The sequence below is a fragment of the Bos mutus genome, chromosome 17, assembly GCF_027580195.1.
Source record: "Bos mutus isolate GX-2022 chromosome 17, NWIPB_WYAK_1.1, whole genome shotgun sequence".
NCBI classification, from domain to species: Eukaryota; Metazoa; Chordata; class Mammalia; order Artiodactyla; family Bovidae; genus Bos; species Bos mutus.
Window position 1 is genome coordinate 2,997,661 of NC_091633.1, and position 23,022 is coordinate 3,020,682.

A 23,022-nucleotide genomic window follows, 5' to 3' on the forward strand; every position below is an offset into this window, starting at 1 on the left:
TTAAGTAAAGGAGGAGACATGGCCCATAATTAGTGACTTTTTCAATAATCAAGAATTAGGTTATCACACAGCAACTAAGCAAATATTGAGTGCTTATTTGGCGACAGCCTGGTCTCTAAATTTCTTCTTTCTACTAAAGCTTCATCATATGTGGTTAACATGTCTGGGCAAAAGTTCTGCTTTCAAGGGGCTGTTACCTGTAAAGAGAACTAATGCAATGCACACAAAAAAGTACTTTATAAGCTACTGTATATAATGATAGATATATTTAAAAAAGAAAACATTAAAAAACTTAAAAAAGGTTAATTTCTGCCTAAGGTTAAGAGATTCATGGAGAAGAGAGCATCTGAGTTGGATATTGAGGAAATGGCAGTTTTGACAGATGAAGAAGCAGAGGAGGGTATTCCAGGATACAGAACACAGCATGAACAAATGTGCAGAGATGGTAAAGAAAAAGGCATTTTGGAAAATGGCAAGTACCGTAGTTCACTTTGGATGAAGCATCGCCAGAGTATGCACTGAGCGTTTGGTGAAAACTCAGGTCTCCGAATTTCCAGTAATAGCGCTGGTGGCAGTGCTTGCTCAGTCATTGTCTCTTTTTCAAAACAAGGACAACACTCCTCAAATTCAAAAACAAGTCCAGCTCCCGAGTTCCTGTCACACCCTGGTATTTTCTTCCAGGTCCCAGATCCAGTTCTTGAAATTCTGGAAATCTGGAGCCCACGCGGTGATTACACTGAAAGACATCGGTTCCAGCGAGTGCAGAACGCTGTAGTGAAACCCTTTCAACCTCCTATTCTGGACAGTTCATGTTTTGTCACAGAATTTCAAGCTTTGAGTTCCAGTTGGTTTTCTCCTCCTTTCTCCTGAGGAAAGCATAGTATCACCACAGTCTCAAGATTCTTTTGAGGTACATCCAGATTTAATTACAAAAGAGCTAAAAGACCAACACATTTGTCTCCAAAACAGTCATTTCTCTGGAATTGAGATCATTTGTCTCTGCCCTCCAGGTAAAGGGAACAGTCAATTGATTTTTTCCAGACATTTGTATGAAATAGCAGAACCGGCTAACACCTAACAGACAAAACACTTAAGTGTGTTTGCATTTGCTTACTTAGAGCTGTACCACGGTAAGCACCACTCCACAAAACGAAAATGTTTGAAATCCAAGTGTTCAAACATTTCTATAGTGTTTGCTGGACAATGGCCTGGAATCTGATAAAAAGCAGCTGACAATTAACAAAGAAGCAAAAACTGGCATTTTGGCCATCTTAATAACACACTTGCAAGCAAAGAGAATACAAAGCAGGCAGGGAGGAAAGTTAAGGTTTGAAACACTTCCAGACTACTGACTTTGAGGTTCAGAGGAAGTTCTAACAAAACTTTTCAGAGAATGTCAACCTTCAATTAATAAAAACAAACATCTTCAGGAATTCCATGTCTAGTTCAGTCTATTCCAGTGAGACAGCTTGCTAAAAACCCACCTGCACCATTAATTAGCTGGACTTGGCAGCACCATTTAAAAATAAGCCTGCTCACTACCAACCACACGGAGCTAAGAATATAAAACAAGAGCAAGTAACGGATGGCAACCATGGTCATGGAAAATGGTCAATGAAAGAGTCAGAAAGGTAGTCAGGCACCAGAAAATAAAAAGTTGTTGGGCCAAAGATTGAATAGGCTTCTTGACACTAGAGAACACATCCACTCCTAGTTTCAGCTGCTTTATATTGGGTGTCACTGTACCATAAGCATCAGCCGCCCTTCAGGCAACCCATAGTGAAAGGACTCAGAACAGAAGCCAAGCAGTGGAGTGTTGTTACCCCGAGTAGCCACTATGCATAGAACAGCTCACATATCCCAAGGATTCAACAGGGGCTTCAACTTGATTGTTACGGGTCCCAAATGACATCTAAGCCTCAGTTTCCTCCTTGTGGCAAAGGAACTGCGGTTCTTAACTCTTCCGGGTCACAGCCCCCTCTGAAAACTTGATGGCGATGGATCCTCATTTCCCTTAATTGCATATTCCCACTAACTTCTGCACACAATTTCAGGGAGTTTGGGGATCTCCATCTCCAATCCAAGGTTTCCAGGTTCAATATCCAAGGACTGGGAATTTCTAAGTTTTCTTACAACTCCAAAAAAAAAAAAAAAAAAAAAAAAGCCAACCATAACGAACAATAATCATTCCTTTCATCCACCGACGCTTTATGGTTTACAAAGCGCTTTCAATCCCACAAACGTTGATAGAGGAGGAAACTGAGGCGCAGACAAATTACTGAGTGACTTGCTTAAGGTCACTCGGCCAGCTGGTGGCTAGGCCCGGAAGCAAACACAGCTCTTCCGACTCCGGAGCTCGCTTCTCCACCCCGGAGTTGCCGCCAGAGCTCCCGCCCCTCACTAAGGCGGCATAAGGAGGAAAAGGCAAAGTAGAAAGCCCACCACCAACCATCCCCCGGCTCCCTCCTGCCCCCCCAACTGGGTCCTTGCAGGCCCCGAAGGGTGGCGCCAGGCCTCCAGGCCGGCCCCGGCCACCCCAGCTTCCCCGGCCGCGCCAAATCCCGCCGCCGCCGCCTCCCCGGGAGCGGGGCGGAGCAGCTGCCCGCCGCCGCCAACAACCCGGACGACTCCTCGTCGAATCGCAAACGCATAGGCCGCCGCCCGAGTTCTGCGTACGAGAAGAAAGACGCGGCGCGAGCGCCAACGGCCACCGGGCGCGCGCCGCGGCGGCCGGGCCTGCGCCCCAAGAGCTGGATGCCAGAGCAGGAGAAAGAGCCGCCAACCGATCGCTCGATCGACCGCGCGCCCGCTCCTTCGCCCTACCAGACCGGGAAGGGGGGGAGGGCGCGCCAGGGCTTCTTTGAGTTAGGGGCCTGACTCCCCGGCGACGAGACAAGATGGCTCCTCCGGTCCGCGCTGCAGCTGCCGTCCCGGCTGCGTCGCTCGGCCCGCCCCCGGTACTGTTTCTTTAAATGGCGGAGAGGGTCAAGAAAGCAGGAAGAGAGGCGCGCGCACTCACGTGACAGGGGCGGGCCCGGCAACAAAATCCGGTCACGTGGAGACACGCTACCCACCAATCAGGAGGCGTCACATCAGGGCGGGGGCGGGAGGAGCTGCGGCTCTATGATTGGCGGAATGCGCCGCGGAGGCCTCGGGGACTTGGGGCGTCGGGGAGTGCGCGAGGCGGCCCGGGTTGTGTGCACTAGCGGAGACAAAGAGGTGGCCGTGGCGGGAGCGGCGGAGCAGCCCTAGTCGCCGAATTTTGTAGTGCTGAGTCCCGTCACCATCTCATCTAGCGCGGCGCGAGGGCGGCTGGTCTCGCGGCGGCGGCGGCGGACGCGGAGGTGGCGGCAGCACATGGTTCCAAGAGCGCCCTGCGGTTGTTGGGTTCCAATTCCGTGGGGAGGGACAAAGGCAGCTGTGAGCGCTGGGCAACGCCCGGTCAGGTGGTGCTCTCGCCACTGCCCTCGATCCGGGCCTTGAAAACTGGGACTAATTTGTCTCCGTGAGGAGGAGACCACGGGACCGAGGCCCAGTGAGGGCCTGAGAGGCTGAGGCCGCTGTCTGAGGGAAAGGGGGAGGGGCGCGGTCCGCCCGAGTTGATTGGGTGGGTCAATTCTGTGGCGACTTAGTGGGCCACTGTGAGGTAATTTGACTCACTACCCTGAGGAAATTGGGGCGCACAGCAAGCTAGGTTTGATCTGGCTTTGAAAACGGAAATCGGTCTTCAGCGCTTAGGAAATCTTTCAGTTGGTAGGTGGTGAAGCCGAAACTAACGCCATATGCACTCGAGCAACATCGTGATCGCCAGTCTGAGGCTTATTTAAGGATCCTGGGATCATTGATGGCGAAGACGTGTGTGGCTATCCAGTTTTATGACTGCAGTTGCTAGATTTCCGGATTGGTAAGTTTCCGGATTGGTGAAATTTCCTCACAGGAAATTTAGAGGAACAACAACAACAAAAAACTCGGAAGAACGTGAAGATGGAGCAGTAATTAAATCGCCAACTCCAGTATCAGCTACTCTAGGACGAACCACATCCACTCAGTGAATTATCGCAAATTCATGCTAAAGTTCCTTAAGACTACAGATTTATGACGTAGTTTATTCCAAAGTATTACATCGTAATCATTGAGAGGATAAAAAAGATTAAGAAATCAGTTTTTGTTTTAGACGTTTTTTTGAATATATTATAGATGGAAAAGTAGATAACTTTGCTTAACTGAGGAGCAGAGATTTACCAACTCTTCACTGGAAGGAGTCCTGAAAAATCTATTCCATTGTAAGCTTGTATTTCCCAATTAGTGGTTAAAGAACTGGAGACATCACCGCAATCATGGCTTTCTCGAATTACAGCAGTCTGAATCGAGCTCAGCTAACCTTTGAATATCTACACACAAATTCGTAAGTATTCTGTAGGTGCCTTTGAGGTCACTGATAACTCATTGCTCGATATTCATATGGAAGTCTTTCCCAGGAAGTCTCGCATTTTTTTTCTTTTTTTTTGGGATGTGTCACTGGAGGAGTCTTGAGCTCTGTATGGAAGAACTGAGATCAGTGAAATGTCTGTTGCTAATCCAGAAGAATATGATCTTCCTTTACTGGATCAAAATTTATTTGATAGAAGGCAAACTAATTCCTTGGAGTCTGTGTATTGAGTTTCATTCAAGTGTTTGATAGGAATCCAACAAATACTCTTCTTGGATCGCCAAAAATTGGACTATTCAACTCCTTGTCTTTGGTGTCAACAGCCAATACAGTTGGGTAATAACAAGTCTTTTTTTTTCCCCCAAAACCAGTGTCGGCGTTGGATTTTTCATTCAGCCTGTCTGATGCAGAAAAAGAATGAAGACATTTAAATGACAACTTGTGAGAAGTTATTTCCCCCCCTAGAAAACAGTTTGCTTTATTTTTCTGGGAAATTTATCCTCATCCAAAATAGTTTTTAATATGTTAAGCAGGAAGTGATAACTGGATTAAATCCATGATTTAAATAGCCTTTCCACCAAAGTTTCACAAATCATTGAATACATGCTGTGTTTGTAGTTCTTTGAGTTTGTGAAGAGATTGCCATCACTCCATTGATCTGAAATATTTCAAGGTTAATCCTTACTCCCACTTTTTTGGAGTTGATGCAATGAGGGCATCATTGTTTAGTCTTTTAGTACATTCATTTGGCACTTTTGAGATGAAGGTAAGTTTCTCATTTTAGTACTGGAGAAGTGGTGAGCAGCTTAATGAATGGTCCAGAGATCAGAAGAACCACCTTCAGGATTGAGAATATAGACTCCAGTTTTCAAGTAATAGTACAGTAACTTTAGCTGGCAAGTAATAGTACAATAATGCAATAACTGTTTACGGAAAATAACCACGTATTTGTGATAATATCTGTAATTTTTTGATTGCTGTTTTTCTTATGAAGGAAATAAAATTTTTCTGAGTAGTGAATTGCCAAATGAGAGCCTGGTTTTGTTTAGGAAGGTTCTTACTGAACCAGAGTATTAGAGTAGGGATTGTGGAGGTCACCTAGGTGTAGTTTTGTGTCGCAGCCTGATGAATCTGAAATCCAACTAGATAAGGTCTCTGATCAAAAGTTATACCCATCTTGCTCATGGCATAGCCAGGAGCAGAACCTTTAGTATCCTTGTTTGTATTTGAGCTGCCACATTAAGAACAAGCAGTTGAAGGCCACTTTGTTCACAGATTGTGTTTGATAAACTCAGTTCTGAGTTTTGGGGTGAGGGGCCAAATTTGGAATGACAGACTATGTGATGATCTTGGAAGACCGTTGAAGGAGACTGGAGACATTAGATTCTGGGTTCTTGTTTTAGCTTACCTGAAGATTGTATTTGATAATAAAACGATAGTGAAAAGTGAAAGTGTTAATTGCTCAGTCACATTTGACTCGAAGCTGCATGGTCTGTGGCCTACCAGGTTCCTCTGTCCGTGGAATTCTCCAGGCAAGGATACTGGAGTGGGTAGTAGCCATTCCCTTTTCTGGGGGACGTTGCCAACCCAGGGATGGAACCTGGGTCTCCTGCATTGCAGGCAGATTCTTTACCATCTGAGCCATACCATCTGAATTACCAGGGACTGTGGCTTCTGCCAGTCACATTTAAACATGGTCAAAAATCATCGTTTTAGCAATCCTACTAGAGTAAGGATTATTCTTGTTTTGCATTTGAGAAGACTGAAGTTCAAAGAGATTATTACATGCCAGAGGTTACACAGCTTCAAGGCAGCTTCAAGGCACCGCTTCAAAGCGGTAAGATTTATCTGGCCACATGATTAGTGCTTTTAACCATTAGGCAACACCAGCTGTAGTCAGTTTTACCTTTAAAGGCTTGTTTCCTTGTATATATGCCAGAAGGTTTACTTTCCGTTTTGAAAGTCTTCAATTTTAGACTGGGCTTCCCTTGTGGCTTAGCTGGTAATGAATCCGCCTTCAATTCAGGGAGACCTGGGTTTGATCCCTGGGTTGGGAAGATCCCCTGGAGAAGGGAAAGGCTACCCTCTCCAGTATTCTGGCCAGGAGATAAATTTTAGTTTATCTCAGTGAACCTCTTAAATTGAGGATTCTGGGATATTTCATTTCTGTTGCTATTTTATGGCTTATTGAAAACAGAACAGAGCAGAGGGAAAGAATTGAACCTCAGTTAAGTCTCTTGTTTGAAATTGGAGAATTTTCTGGGAATTTGCCTTACTGTGTTGAACTGGAACCACTTGCTTGCATAAATGTTTTTGAGAGTCAGATGTATCATTTTGGAAGCTCTGGAATTTATTATCTGGATCAGACCTTAGAAATTGTTTACTTTTGAATGTATCCAGTTCTACGAGAAGAAAATATGAAGCCCAGAACACCTAGATAAGTTTTTGGTTTGTAACCAGTTTCAAGACCTTTATTGTGACCGGACTGGAAGTTCATTTCTAGAGGAAACAAATTTAAAATTTTTCAGAGAATGTGACTTGTTAATGGTAAGGATGGTAGATGTGTCCACTGGGTTAAGTGGTATGGTGTTAACCTTCAGAGAAGGGAGGGTTTCCCTTCTCCCTTTTTATAATTAAAAAAACACAAGACCATTTTAGGCTGTCTGATATCTATAAATTGCCATGGTGTATATTGTGAAAGAAATGACTCCTTAGCACCCATTTAGCAGAATCCAGGATAGAAGGGTAGGAATCAGTGTGATGCAGTAGAAAGAGCATGGGCTTGGGAGCCAGCCAGGCTTCTCTTTGCTTCCTGGCTGTGTTCTTGGGTAGGTCTACTTATATGAGCCTCAGTTTCATCATTTACAAAACAGGACTAATCTGACAATGTTTATGAGGATTGTATAAAATAATGTTTATAAAGTAATTAGATTGCACATAGTTCATAGTAAATATCAAATAGATAATGACAGTTATTTGTTCTAGTTATAATATTAGCTCATATAAACCAAAAATTGGTCAGTGTGATAGCAACTTGATGTTTGGGGATGGTCATTAGGCAGATTAATTTTTAATAAGTTCTCGAGCATCTGTTGAAGATAATAAACACCTGCTTAGAATTATTATTGTTTTGGTATTGTTCTACATTAACTTGACTATATCAGTAAGGGTTTGAGGCAGGTCTGGGAAATTCTAACATGAAAGTCTTAGGTGAATTTCTTTAAAATACTGCAAATTGGTGATACGAGATGATTGAAATTAGGGTTTTTGAATAAAAATAGTTTTATGATTTTACTGCTGTTTGGTGTGGTGGGTTTTGTGACTGCTGCTGAAAAGTCCATGAGCAGTCTAGGTGCTAGATTCAAGATGGAGTAATAGTCGTGATGTTCCTTTGGCAGAAGGTACATATCTTAGGTCATTCTGTTTGCAGTATTGTTAAGCGGTTTGATAGAGCAGGGTGCTTATGGATAAGATGCCTGCTGTGTATGTCTACTCCTGTTGGCACATTTAAAAGCTTACTGTCCCGGCCATTTGATATCTTTGAGTTGTTTTATTGATATGGGAAGTGAAGGTAGAGGAACCTTTCAACTTTACGTTTCTTGTGATTTATATTCCTGTTGAAATACGGGTTCACACTAAATATATTAAAGCCTTTGAATGTAAAAAGGTTGCCCTGGAATTTTTCAGCTTTATTTTCTAGCAGTTAAGGCAATTAACTCTGGACTGCATATCTAAGAACTCAGTATTACTGTGTGATGGGGTTATAAATATTCTATTGCTTTCAATTCAGACTGAATATAAATAGACCGTTTTCCTTACATAATGAGTAGATTTAAACTTGAATTTGTCATTGGAAATGCTGAGATGCAAAGCTATTTTGATTGTGGCACAATTGGTATAAAAGCCACAATCAGTTGAAAGTGAAAGAGTTCGTTAAAAATCTTTGTCTTTTTCCAGATGGTTGATCTTTCTTGGATTACATGTAAAGAATCTTTATGTCTGTGAAGAAAGGAATTTCCTTTGTTCCTTATATAAATAACTCTAAACTGCTTGCTAGCAACGAGTGCATCTCTTTGAATATTATTTGAAAAAAAGGGAAGATCTTTTATAGTTGGTATTTTTTTTTGTTATGATTTGAGAGATATTTCGAACTTTAGCATTTATTAGTAGGATCAGTTGAAGGTTTGAAGATTCTGAGTGTCGCCTCTGACCTTAGCAGCAGTTGTCGCAAAAGGCGAAGTGTCAGTGCACATTATAAAAACACCCCTTAGCTACGTTGAAAGATAGGTTAACTTACCTGAAATCCGTTTTGTGGAACAGCATTGATACTGTGTGGAACAACGAAGACATTTGGGATGTTTTTAGATTCTAAATATACAAAGCAGTTTTCTAATTGTGTAGAAAACAGTGAAAACTTAGCCAGAAGTGCTTTGTCCTTTCCTTTTTGAGATGTTACTGAATTCTGAATGTCTTTAATTTTCATGTGAAGTGACAAAAAATAGGTTTTGTGAGAAGCCATTGCTATATCTGGTTTTTTTTTTTATTTCTTTGCCTGGATGGCAGAGGTATCAGAATTAGTTTTCCAGATTATTCATAGTCACCACTGTCACTACCATAGGCCAGATATTTCATTCTTCCTTTATTTCTACACAGATTGTAGTCTCAGATTGTATTCTTGTGTCCCCCACCCCTACCCTAGGAGCTTACTTCTGAGATTCCTTGAATTCAAGGAAATGAGAAGTATTGCAGTGGAATTTGTTATTTTACATTTTAACCTTCAAAAAATTTTAAAATGTATAGAAAACTAATTCACTTCATAAGTTACTTAGTCACTACAAAGTCAGACAGGAAAATGGTTGGTTGAAAGCTTTAGAGCAAATACTAGTTTTTACTTTTAACTTGTATTACTTTCAGCAAATCAATTTATTTAATCTAGCTTATTTCTCCAAATTTAATACATGGAGTGATATGCAGAAAATTTTTTGTTTCTTCAGTAGGTAATTTGAAGAATTTAGGGTGATACTTTTGGAGACAAAAATTTTTGAATAATTAAAGATATAGATGTTTTATGCAGGTTTTTTTCCTTGCGAAAATTTTTTTATTTCATGTAAAATAATTAAGAATTAGATTTAGAGGAATTTGAGGTCTTTTCAGGGAAATTGGAGATTAAATTTCTACTTTTTGTTAAAGCATGGTACTTCATTTGGATCAGCAACAGATATATTCACTGTTCTCATGGGGAAAAGTTCTTCCTAAAATTCCAAGGACTAGTAGTTTTAATTTAAAAAATTGCATTTATAAAAATTTGAAGATTTATTTGAGGAAAAAACTGTTCCTGGACAGTTGAGTTTTGGTATTTATTTTATAAACAAGTGTTTTACAATTTGTTTTGAACAATACAGTAAGTACTCACAAATCCTAGATGCTGGCTCTTTAATATTGGTATATTCTAAATATATATAGAAATTTTCACTTCATCTATTGACTGAAACTTTGTATACAAAAAAATTAACTGGAATAATATGTTTTTTTTTACATTATGATAGTAATATATTATGTGGGTTAATGCTTACAAAAGTAAGAGTTTCTTTATTTCCCTGGCAGTCCAGTGGTTAAGACTGCTGTTCCATTGCAAAGGGCATGGGTTTATCCATATGTTTGCACCACAGGGCCAGGGGAAAAAAAAAAAAATTCTAGGTGGTTCTAATGAGGGCTATTATGGGAAATAGCACAAATTAAAGACGGTGTAAATAGAGGAAAACATGCATTAATACCATCTTTATTGTGCTGTGAATATGGTAATTGTGAATTTATCCTACCTAAATTTTGAGTAGCCTTCTAGAGGAGGAGATGACCATTGGCTATCCTTCTGGAAGGGACTAACTTGAGCAAGGACCCTAGGAGACCACACCAAACCTTTTTCCTCTTAGGAAGGGGTTGTTCAGGAGTATTATGGATTCCTTTATGTGGAGAAAGTTTTGGTTTTGGCCAAAATCAGGGAGCATCAAAAACTGGATTATTTTCTCCTTTCTCCCTACTTTCAAGTAGAGTATTTTTGCATATAAATTACACAAGACTGAATGGTTTTTCACCAGTAAATCATCACAAAGGTATTGGTAAAGCTAAATAGTAATGATTTCTCCATTGAGTGTTCTTACAGATGTGCAAAAACTGACAGCCGGTAAAGGCAATGATAAATAAAACATAGATATTTTTCTAGGTAGAATATGGATAGTGAAAAACATTGCTTTAGCAGTAGTACATCTGAGCTCTAGAAAGAATTGTGGAGAAGTTTAAAACTTGAGTAGTGTAAATTGATGCAAGTAGCAATTTTAGTTTTTTCTCCAATAAACCTTTTAAATATTTTATAACCTTGACATTTTATTAGAACTATAGCTTAATTCATAATTCTTTTGCTGATTCTTAATATTTATCATTTCAGAACCACTCATGAATTCTTGTTTGGTGCTCTTGCTGAACTAGTTGATAATGCAAGGTATGTAGTCCTCAGGTGTGCAGTCTGTTCTTGAAAACTTATTGGGTTTTTGTGATCTCTGATCTCTGAAGGCTTGGGAGGAAGGCAGTTCTTTTGCATATGTGACTCACTCCTAGGAGGCATCTTACCCAAAAAGTATTTTAAATAGCACATTGGTTGATAATCCATTCATTTGTATGTTGCAGACTAAAAATAGTGAACTTACAACCTCCAAAGCTACTTTCCCTATGTGTTAGAACAAGATGATTGTTGTGAAACACAGGGAATTAAGATAAAAACTTAGGGATCTAATTACTAGGACAAACTGTTTAAATTTGCGCTACCAGGACAGTAAACCATCTATGTCTTTAAAATTATTTCAGAGTTCTGTGTCTTCCCAAAATGTACAGTCAGCCCTCTGTATCTGCAGGTTCTGCATCTGTGGATTCAAGGAACCACAGATCGAAAGTATTGGAAAAGTTCCAGAAGGTTCCAAAGGCAAAACTTGAGTTTGCTGCTTGCTTGCAACTATTTACACAGCATTTACATTGTGTTAGTTACCATAAGTAACATAGAGATGATTTGGAGTGAACAGGAGAATGTGCATAGATTATATGCAAGTGCTACACAATTTTATAGAAGGCAGTTGAGCATCTGCAGATATTGTTGTCCTTGGTGGTCTTAAACCAGTCCCCTGCGGATGCTAAGGAGTGAGTTTTTTTGTCAGATTAGACTAGTTGATCAAAGCATCTTCCATTGTTAGCAGCTGTGCTTGGAAGAAATCATTCTTCAGCACGGTGTTATACTGAGTTCTTAGTGATAGAAGCCTCTAAATGTTACTGTGCAAGACTGAAAAGAAGTTTGGATTGGTTCAGGGATGGTGAAGTCCTAAATCAAAAGTCTGCCTATAATTATATCACAGATTTCTGAATGCACACATAAAATTCAGACATGGTGTTTATTGACCAATATGACTAATGAAGAAGAAGATGATAAGAGTTGACAAAAATACTTTCTAAACAGATGTCCAATTAATGACATAATGGTAATTATGTCTACCTATGTCTACCGTTATACTTTTATTGTTATTATTTACTGGACTGCGCATGGAAGTGTGCTAGTTAACAACTTGTTTAACCTGAAAAGCCCCATTTTCAGTGTTTTTCAATTGTTTCAGTCCTGGTGGACTCAATTTTTATATTTAAAAATGTAGCTTAATGGAACTATGTTTGAATTTGCCACTTGTTTAGTGATACGACAGTGTGTTTTGGCAGGCTGCTTTTTTATATATTACATGGTGAACTGGAGATTGCCTGGGAGTGTATGTTCCTGCTCATACACATACTTTGCCGATCTCTTCTGTTTTTGAAATGTTTTTATGTTTTTGGGAATAAGTAGCTGTAGAGTTGTATGGATTTGAGTGGATTATTTTGCATTTAAAAGCACTGAAACTCAGTGCCTCATTTTCTTTGCCTGCAGTTGGCAGAATTGGGCTAGATTACTTTCAAGCCTTTATGGAAGACTTCACTGATGACTGAGCTTTTATTTCAGCTGATGACTGGGACCTAATGGGGTGCCCTAAACTTCCTTTCAGGTTTAGGGAGGATAAGATTATAGGCTCATGAGTCAGTGTACTGACTGTAGTGTATATACCGTAAGACCTGATTTTCTTAGGCTTTGTGGCAGAGTATTGTTTTCCTTTTTTTCTCAAATCTTGGTGAGAAAGAACAATGGATGAAATATTGGAACATTGTTTATGATCGCAGTCAAACGAGTGATTGGAGTCATTTAGTGTGTAAAGGAATGTTCTTATTTATCCTCTAGCTGTTTTCACTGTGAAATTTTTATTTAAAAAAGGTGTATTCAGACCCTATGTATCTTGTGATTGTTTTAAATAACTTGGAGCTCCAGAGGTGTTTCACAGACATATAAGGAAAAGTGTGTTACCAAATGTAAAAGTATATCTTTAATGTATATAGAATTTCTTTTATGATTTCCTGAAAATAGATTCAAAATAGTATGTATCCCACTCAGTACTGTGCATCTTGATGGTTATACTTCATATTCTCATTTGAATATTGATTTTTTTTCCCCCAACTTTGCAGAGATGCTGATGCCACGAGAATTGATATTTATGCAGGTAAGACAGATACCAGTCTTCCTTCTCATGCCCAGTTCCCAGAAGAATTTACTGTTGTGCCTAAAAGTAAATGAGTGGGAGATAACTAGTTTCTGGAGTCTGGGTAGACAGCCTGATTACTCCAGGTTATTAGGCAAGACAGGTAGCCCTGATCAGGTATTTAATAGAAATCAAGAATATTGGTATTAAGGGAACTACTGCGAGGTGCCCAGATCTATCAGTCAGTTCACTTCAGTCGCTCAGTTGTGTATGACTCTTTGCAACCCCATGGACTGCAGCACGCCAGGCCTCCCTTTCCATCACCAACTTCCGGAGTTTACTCAAACTCATGTCCATTGAGTTGGTGATGATATCCAGCCATCTTATCCTTTGTTGCCCCCTTCTCCTCCTGCCTTCAGTCTTTCGCAGCATCAGGGTCTTTTCAAATGAGTCAGTTCTTCACATCAGGTGGCCAAAGTATTAGAGTTTCAGCTTTGTCATCAGTCCTTCCAATGAATATTCAGGACTGATTTCCTTTAGGATGGACTGGTTGGATCTCTTTGCAGTCAAAGGGAATCTCAAGAGTCTTCTCCAACAGTTCAGAAGCATCAGTTCTTCGGTGCTCAGCTTCCTTTATAATCCAGCTCTCACATCCATACATGATTACTGGAAAAACCATAGTTTTGACTAGATAGACCTTTGTTGGTAAAGTAATGTCTCTGCTTTATGCTGTCTAGGTTGGTCGTAACTTTTCTTCCAGGGAGCAAGCATCTTTTAATTTCATGACTGCAGTCACCCATCTGCAGTGATTTTGGAGCCCCCCAGAATAAAGTCTCTCACTGTTTCCATTGTTTCCCCATCTATTTGCCATGAAATGATGGGACTGGATGCCATCCATGATCTTAGTTTTCTGAATGTTGAGTTTTAAGCCAACTTTTTCACTCTCCTCTTTCACTTTCATCAAGAGGCTCTTTAGTTCTTTGCTTTCTGCCATAAGTGTGGTGTCATCTGCATATCTGACGTTATTGATATTTCTTTCAGCAATCTTGATTCCAGCTTGTGCTTCACCGAGTCCAGTGTTTCTCATGATGTACCCTGCATATAAGTTAAATAAGCAGGGTGACAGTATACAGCCTTGATGTACTCCTTTTCCAATTTGGAACCAGTCTGTTGTTCCATGTCCAGTTCTAACTATTATTTCTTGACCTGCATACAGATTTCTCAGGAGGCAGGTCAGGTGGTCTGGTATTCCCATCTCTTTTAGAATTTTCCACAGTTTATTGTGATCCATATAATCAAAGACTTTGGCATAGTCAATAAAGCAGAAGTAGATGTTTTTCTGGAACTCTCTTGCTTTTTCTATGATCCAGTGGATATTGGCAATTTGATCTCTGGTTCCTCTGCCTTTTCTAAATCCAGCTTGAACATCTGGAAGTTCATGTTTCACGTACTGTTGAAGCCTGGCTTGGAGAGTTTTAAGCTTTACTTTGCTAGTGTGTGAGATGAGTACAGTTGTGAGGTAGTTTGAGCATTCTTTGGCATTGCCTTTCTTTGGGATTGGAATGAAAACTGACCTTTTCCAGTCCTGTGGCCGCTGCTGAGTTTTCCGGATTTACTGTCCTACTGAGTACAGCACTTTCACAGCATCATCTTTTAGGATTTGAAATAACTGGAATTCCATCACTTCCACTAGCTTTGTTCGTAGTGATGCTTCCTAAGGCCCACTTGACTTCACATTCTAGGATGTCTGGCTCTAGGTGAGTGATCACACCATTATGGTTATCTGGGTCTTGAAGATCTTTTTTGTATAGTTTTTCTGTGTATTCTTGCCACCTCTTCTTAATATCTTCTGCTTCTGTTAGGTCCATACCATTTCCGTCCTTTATTGTACCCATCTTTGCTTGAAATGTTCCCTTGGTATCTCTAATTTTCTTGAAGAGATCTCTAGTCTTTCCCATTCTACTGTTCTCTATTTCTTTGCATAGATCACTAGGAGGGCTTTCTTATCTCTCCTTGCTATTCTTTGGAACTCTGCTTTCAAATGGGTAGATCTTCCCTTTTCTACTTTGCTTTTTGCTTCTCTTCTTTTCATAGCTATTTGTAAGGCCTCCTTAGACAACCATTTTGCCTTTTTGCATTTCTGTTTCTTGGGGATGGTCTTGATCCCTGCCTTGTATACAGTGTCACGAACCTCTGTCCATAGTTCTTGAGGCTCTGTCTGTCAGATCTAATCCCTTGAGTCTATTTCTCACTGTATATTCGCAAGGGATTTGATTTAGGTCATACGTGAATGGATGCTTTGAACTGTGGTGTTGGAGAAGACTCTTGGGAGTCCCTTGGACTGCAAGGAGATCCAACCAGTCCATTCTGAAGGAGATCAGCCCTGGGATTTCTTTGGAAGGAATGATGCTGAAGCTGAAACTCCAGTACTTTGGCCACCTCATGCGAAGAGTTGACTCATTGGAAAAGACTCTGATGCTGGGAGGGATTGGGGGCAGGAGGAGAAGGGGACGACAGAGGATGAGATGGCTGGATGGCATCACTGACTCGATGGACGTGAGTCTGAGTGAACTCCGGGAGTTGGTGATGGACAGGGAGGCCTGGCGTGCTGCGATTCATGGGGTTGCAAAGAGTCAGACACAACTGAGCGACTGATCTGATCTGAGTGGTCTAGTGGTTTTCCCTACTTTCTTCAATTTAAGTCTGAATTTGGCAATAAGGAGTTCATGACCTGAACCATAGTCAGCTCCTCATCTTGTTTTTGCTGACTGTATAGAGCTTTTCCAGAGCTATGTATCTATTTAAAGAAAGCCACTGGGATATTAATTGGGTTGATGCGGAGTGAAATGACCAAGTACCACTGATTTTCTTGATTGGAGTTAGCAGGTGGCCAGGTTTGTGGGGTTCGTAGTTTCTGCAGCCAAAGAAAGATCTTGTTGAAGGCCATCTTATCCCTCTGTAATCTTGGTGAGGACAAATCCCAACTTGAAGAGCTGCTGGTGTCAGTTGTACAAAACAGTTGTGTAACTGGATTGGCACTGAGGTTTGCAGAGATGTTCTCAGGCAGAGGAGTCAGGTGGGAAATAGGGCTGCTTTGCTTAGAATTTTAAAATATTGACACCGTCTATTATTTTTGCCTGATTGGCTTTGCTCTTTGGCAGTAAAGTCCTTTCTTTGTTATGGAGTGTGTATAGCAGTGACAGAAATCTTAGTCATTGTCGTTGCCCTACTGCTGCTGTTGCTGCTAGGTCGCTTCAGTCGTGTCCTACTCTGTGCGACCCCATAGACGACAGCCCACCAGGCTCCCCCGTCCCTGGGATTCTCCAGGCAAGAACACTGGAGTGGGTTGCTATTTCCTTCTCCAATGCGTGAAAGTGAAAAGTGAAAGTGAAGTCGCTGAGTCGTGTCTGACTAGTAGCAACCCGTGGACTGCAGCCTACCAGGCTCCTCCATCCGTGAGATTTTCTAGGCAAGAGTACTGGAGTGGCGTGCCCTTGCCTTCTTCGTTGCCCTACCCACCTTTTAATAAACAGCTTGCTTTCTGCCTGTTCAGTGTTTGTACCGGCACATTTTTTGTCATTTGAGTGCTAAAAATTTGGAAGTGGAAAAGAGGAAGATGGCTTTTAAATCCAGTTTGGCTGGCATTGCCTCACTTTTGAAAAACTTGAGTTTTTATGGGAATATATGGTTATCATATAACCCCCCTTTCTCTTTACAGACCCATTTTGATCAATGGAAATAAGCCCTCAATAGAAAGTAATTCTTAGAACTTCCAGTGTCATATAATTGTAAAGAATATTCCCAGATACGATTTCCTTCTGCCTGATACACTTTGGAGCAAAGAAAATACTCAAAACAGTTAAAAATCAGCTATCCTGCTTAAGTTCTAAAAACCTCTGTTCAAAAGGCTCTGCCAAGTGGTGAAAATAAGACTTCTTTTATTTTTAGAAGAGAATAACAGGAGAATGGGTCATAACATAAGAAAGTTAGAAGATGGTTTTTAATAACCCTTAGGCCAGGTGGAACTTTCTTGCTTTTTCCATGATCCAGCGGATGTTCGCAATTTGATCTCTGGTTCCTCTGCCTTTTCTAAAACTAGCTTGAACATCAGGAAGTTCATGGTTCACATATTGCTGAAGCCTGGCTTGGAGAATCTTGAGCATTACTTTACTAGCATGTGAGATGAGTGCAATTGTGTGGTAGTTTGAGCATTCTTTGGCATTGCCCTCCTTTGGGATTGGAATGAAAACTGACCTTTTCCAGTCCTGTGGCCATTGCTGAGTTTTCCAAATTTGCTGGCATATTGAGTGCAGCACTTTCACAGCATCATCTTTCAGGATTTGGAATAGCTCAACTGGAATTCCAACACCTCCACTAGCATTGTTCGTAGTGATGCTTTCTAAGGCCCACTTGACTTCACATTCCAGGATGTCTGGCTCTAGATGAGTGATCACACCATCATGATTATCTGGGTTGTGAAGATCTTTTTTGTACAGTTCTTCTGTGTATTCTTGCCACCTCTTCTTAATATCTTCTGCTTCTGTTAGGTCCATACATTTCTGTCCTTTATCGAGCCCATCTTTGCATGAAATGTTCCCTTGGTATCTCTAATTTTCTTGAAGAGATCCCTAGTCTTTCCCATTCTGTTGTTTTTCTCTATTTCTTTGCATTGATCACTGAGGAAGGCTTTCTTATCTCTTCTTGCTGATCTTTGGAACTCTGCATTCAGATGCTTATATCTTCCCTTTTCTCCTTTGCTTTTCGCTTCTCTTCTTTTCACAGCTATTTGTAAGGCCTCCCCAGAGAGCCATTTTGCTTTTTTGCATTTCTTTTCCATGGGGATGGTCTTGATCCCTGTCTCCTGTACAATGTCACGAACCTCATTCCATAGTTCATCATGCACTCTATCAGATCTAGGCCCTTAAATCTATTTCTCACTTCCACTGTATAATCATAAGGGATTTGATTTAGGTCATACCTGAATGGTCTAGTTGAGAAATCTGTATGCAGGTCAGGAAGCAACAGTTAGAACTGGACATGGGACAAAGACTGGTTCCAAATAGGAAAAGGAGTACGTCAAGGCTGTATATTGTCACCCTGTTTATTTAACTTATATGCAGAGTACATCATAAGAAACGCTGGACTGGAAGAAGCACAAGCTGTAATCAAGATTGCCGGGAGAAATATCAATAACCTCAGATATGCAGAGGACACCACCCTTATAGCAGAAAGTGAAGAGGAACTCAAAAGCCTCTTGATGAAAGTGAAAGTGGAGAGTGAAAAAGTTGGTTTATAGCTCAACATTCAGAAAAGAAAGATCATGGCATCCGGTCCCATCACTTCATGGGAAATAGATGGAGAAACAGTGTCAGACTTTATTTTGGGGGGCTCCAAAAATCACTGCAGATGGTGACTGCAGCCACGAAATTAAAAGACGTTTACTCCTTGGAAGGAAAGTTATGACCAACCTAGATAGCATATTCAAAAGCAGAGACATTACTTTGCCAACAAAGGTCCGTCTAGTCAAGGCTATGGTTTTTCCTGTGGTCATGTATGGATGTGAGAGTTGGACTGTGAAGAAGGCTGAGCGCCGAAGAATTGATGCTTTTGAACTGTGGTGTTGGAGAAGACTCTTGGGAGTCCCTTGGACTGTAAGGAGATCCAACCAGTCCATTCTGAAGGAGATCAGCCCTGGGATTTCTTTGGAGGGAATGATGCTGAAGCTGAAACTCCAGTACTTTGGCCACCTCCTGCGAAGAGTTGACTCACTGGAAAAGACTCTGATGCTGGGAGGGATTGGGGGCAGGAGGAGAAGGGGACGACAGAGGATGAGATGGCTGGATGGCATCACCGACTCAATGGACATGAGTCTGAGTGAACTCCGGGAGTTGGTGATGGACAGGGAGGCCTGGCGTGCTGCTATTCACGGGGTCGCAAAGAGTCGAACACGACTGAGTAACTGAACTGAACTGGAGGCTGGGTGGAGGTATCATTCGTGCACCACAGTAGGTCTCCCACCCCAGAGTGCTTCAGTGAGGAGCAAGAACTACCACCTCTGGAAGAAGTCGAAGCTGTTTACATCATCGCACAGATGGCAAAGCAGAGAATATGTCTCCACTGCAAGTGATGTGGAAGGGGAAAAAATCATCCTGTTTTGGAAGAAGCTTTTTTTTTTTTTTTGGCTGTGTAGCTTATGGGATTTTAGTTCCCTGACCAGGGATTGAACCTAGGGTCACAGCGTGAGAGCCAGGAATCCTAGCCACTGGACAGCCAGGGAATTCATGGGAAAAACTTTTTTTTTTTTTTTTTTTTTTTGTGTCACAATTTTATTTTTTTATTATTATTTTTTTTTTTTTGCCATTCTCCCAAATCTTCCCACCCTCTCCCTCGGAAAAACTTTTAAAAGAGATCATCTCTGCTCCTGTTTACCACCTTTGACCTTTCATTTCAGTCTTTCAGTCGTTTACCACCTTTGGTGGGTGGATTTCAGCAAAGACGCAGTGCTTTCACTTGGAATGCAACAGAGCAGTTGGATTTCAATTTAAATGCAAATGGCCCAGTGTACTTTTATTGTGTGCTCAGTGTTACCTGTTGTGCTTTGGGAGGACTTTGGGAGGAGTCCAGAGAGTATGAGGTGGGGCCTTTGCTAAATTGCCATTAGAGAATTTAGTTGTTTATCGATGGCAGGACTCCACAGTTGATTAGGGAAGAATAACTTGATCTAGAGGGAACTGTCAAGGTAGTTACAGATTAAATGGCATGATAGAAGCACTAAGCACTCTACCGTTTTGGGAAAAGACTTCATTTACTCCGAGTGCCTTGAGACTGGGAATCTTGACTGAGGTGCCCCAGCTTCACACTCTTCTACTTCAGTGTTACATTAGCACATTCAATAGAAATAAAAGCTACCTCATTTTACAAGTAGGATAATAGAATTTGTTGTTGTTCAGTTGCTCAGTTGTGTCCGACTCTTTGTGACCCCCTGGACTGCAGCACTGCAGGCCTCCCTGTCCATCACCAACTCCTGGAGCTTGCTCACACTCATGTGCATCGAGTTGCTGATGCCATCCCATCATCTCATCCTCTGTTTTCCCTTCTCCTCTTGCCTTCAGTCTTTGTTAGCATCAGGGTCTTTTCTAAGGAGTCAGTTCTTCGCATCAAGTGACCAAAGTATTGAGGCTTCAGTTTCAGCATCCAGTCCTTCCAATGAATGTTCAGGACTGATTTCCTGTAGGATTGACTGGTTTAATCTTGCAGTACAGGGGACTCGCAAGAATCTTCTCCAACACGACAGTTCAAAAGCATCAGTTGTTTGGCGTTCAGCCTTGTTTATGGTCCAACTCTCACATCCATACATTGACTTCTGAAAAAACCATAGCTTTCACTCTACGGACCTATGTCGCTAAAGTAACGTCTCTGCCTTTTAATATGCTTTCTAGGTTTGTCATAGTTTTACAAAGAGCAAGCGTCTTTTAATTTCATGGCTGTAGTCACCATCTGCAGTGATTTTTGGAGCCCAAGGAAATAACGTCTGTCAGTGTTTCCATTGTTTCCCCATCTATTTGCCATGAAGTGATAGGACCGCATGCCTTGATCTTCATTTTTTTTTTAATGCTGAGTTTTAAGCCAGCTTTTTCACTCTGCTCTTTCACGTTCATCAAGAGGCTCTTTAGTTCATAAAGGACAAACTGTATGGAGGATAATAGAATTAATAATATAATATGAAGTTTTTGTTGTTAATCTATCAGGGAACGTATTTTCCTGTCTCCCTTTCTAAAAGTAGCTTGATCCTGAACTTAGAAATCTTCCCAAACATCAAATGTAGTTTGAATTTGCCACAAATTCACATTACAGCTTAAAGAAGGGTGAGAAAGAAACCAGACTCCAGTACCCAACGTGTTCCTGTTAGATGGGGCCAGACTAGAACATGCCTGTCAGACTGTTTTTATTGACTTTCTGGACTTCCTTCGATAGGGACTGCTGTGCTTCAAAGAAAGATTCCTCTTGTGATGCCAGGTCAGTGGTTAGTAAATGGAAACTTAGAGCAAATGCAGCTGAAATGAATACTGTTCAAACAGATTGCAGAGTACGATGAATAACTTGACGGTCGTTCTGTTACAGCCTCTGCTGAGGACAGCGTTATCTTGTTACCTCTGATGGTTCACTTAAAGCTCCATTTTATGTCTCCTCCAGCTTCTTTTTCCTGTTCTTCCCAGTGGGAGCTGGATGGAGGAATGTTGCAGTAATTGGGAGAAGCCAGACTTGGTCATCTAGGGGTAGCTTAGATGGGCCGCCTCCCACACGGTTCTGTGATGTCCTAAGCTGCCACCAGCGTCTGAGGCCAACTGCACAGAAGGCAGTTTGGCTCTGTCCTCCTCTAGGATGTATGCTGAGAGGGGGCGCAGACAATCCCCAGCTGCCCAGAGCCCCTCCTCTGTCCAGAACTCCCACCAGCTTCATAGAATCCTTTCCTCGAGGCTTCGGATGTCATTCAGTTGGTTGATTAAAGTGAGTAGAAGGTGTGAGGAATGCATGTCCTAACTGCTGGAACGTCTGGGGGTTTTGTTGCAGGCAGGGGAGCCTCTAGTTCTTGCTAACTCTAGCTCTGCTTTACAAAGAGTGGTCCAGTAGTGGACAGTATTGGCATCACCTGGGAACAGTTTAGAAATGCAGATGGAGACCTCAGATCCTCCAGGGTGGAGCCCAGAATCTGTTGTAACAAGCTCTTCAGGTGATTCTTAAACGCACACTGCTTTTGCTCGAGCTGACGCTCTTCTCTGTCTTCTGCTTAAACCCTCCTTAACCATATGCTTGCAGGGGATAGTGTCCACTGGACTGGAAGCTCCCTGAAGGCAGTGGTCATAGTGGCATTGTTCTTGGCTATTATCTTCATTACAGGGCCGGGCACATCAAATAAATGTGTGATTGTGAAGCATTGTGAAGATGCCATACTGCCTGGTTTGGTTTTGTTTTGTTTACGAAGTTGAAGGAGTTACTGCCATGTCAGCTAGTCTGTCTTGGCTGCACATGACCATGGACCTGAACACTGCTAGACGCTTTCAGGCTGTGTGTCATTTATATGGCCAGGAGGACCCTCCATAGATGTGTCTCTTAAACGGTATGAAAAAGATTTAAAATGAAGTCCTTGAGCAAGAAAGGGATCTCAGAGCCAGCGTTAAGAGATGACTGTGTGTTAAAACAGCCTGTGAGTCCTATTCTACCAAACGCAAGGGCCTGGAAGCAACTTCCTAGGTAGTGTTCAAGAAATACCAGTAATCCTTGGAGATTTTTCAGATGCACTTGGCTTGAACCACTTTCTAGCTCCCAAAGCAGAGTCTTCATGTGCATCTTAGGCTAAATCATCAAGCAAATGGCTCTTGGCTACATTTAGAACACTTCCTGTACCATGCTCTGTCCCTGACCCAGTTGAGTCTCCATCTGACACTTTGCTTCCTCCAGAAGAAAACTGAAGATTTTTGTCCCTTTTCTGCACTTGGTTCTGCTCACTAGATCTCATTTGGATTCTCCAGACTGATAAAAGGCTCTGCCACAAGGAGAAATTTTCTTATCTACAAGTCGGGCTTCCAGGAAGGTCCTTATGCTTGAACTATCAAGAAGCATTTGTTAATGTTTCAGTAAAGTTCAGCCATGAAATTAAAAGACGCTTGCTCCTTGGAAGAAAAGCTATGACCAACCTAGATAGCATATTAAAAAGCAGAGACATTACTTTGCCATCAAAGTCAAATTTAGTCTAGTCAGAGCTATGGTTTTTCCAGTAGTCATGTATGGATGTGAGAGCTGGACTATAAAGAAAGCTAAGTGCCAAAGAACTGATGCTTTTGAATTGCAGTGTTGGAGAAGACTCTTGAGACTCCCTTGGGCTGCAAGGAGATCAAACCAGTCAATCCTAAAGAAATCAGTCCTAAATATTCATTGGAAGGACTGATCCTGAAGCTGAAGCTCCAATACTTTGGCCACCTGAAATGAAGAACTGACTCA

General features: G+C 41.6%; 2 protein-coding genes across 11 annotated transcripts in view; one reads left to right on the forward strand and one right to left on the reverse strand.

Annotated features, from left to right (window-relative positions):
• Positions 1–2,132: 2,132 nt before the first annotated feature.
• TUG1 (taurine up-regulated 1) lies at positions 2,133–2,865 on the reverse strand (the record flags this gene model as incomplete). The annotated part of the gene is made up of 1 exon (XM_070385848.1): positions 2,133–2,865. A coding segment is annotated over one exon (465 nt), but the record flags the coding sequence as incomplete, so codon positions are not given.
• Positions 2,803–23,022, forward strand: part of MORC2 (MORC family CW-type zinc finger 2) — a 49,032-nt gene continuing 28,812 nt past the window's right edge. For 7 of the 10 annotated variants that reach the window (XM_070385842.1, XM_014482473.2, XM_070385840.1 and 4 more), the window contains exons 1-3: positions 2,803–4,405; positions 10,872–10,925; positions 13,010–13,044. In XM_070385842.1, the coding sequence (XP_070241943.1) occupies positions 4,338–4,405; positions 10,872–10,925; positions 13,010–13,044 (157 nt within the window). In that variant the 5' untranslated portion in view covers positions 2,803–4,337. Of the gene's footprint in view, positions 4,406–10,871; positions 10,926–13,009; positions 13,045–21,216; positions 21,532–23,022 lie in introns of all 10 variants that reach the window. The other 3 variants (XM_070385847.1, XM_070385841.1, XM_070385846.1) reach the window with 3 other exon arrangements.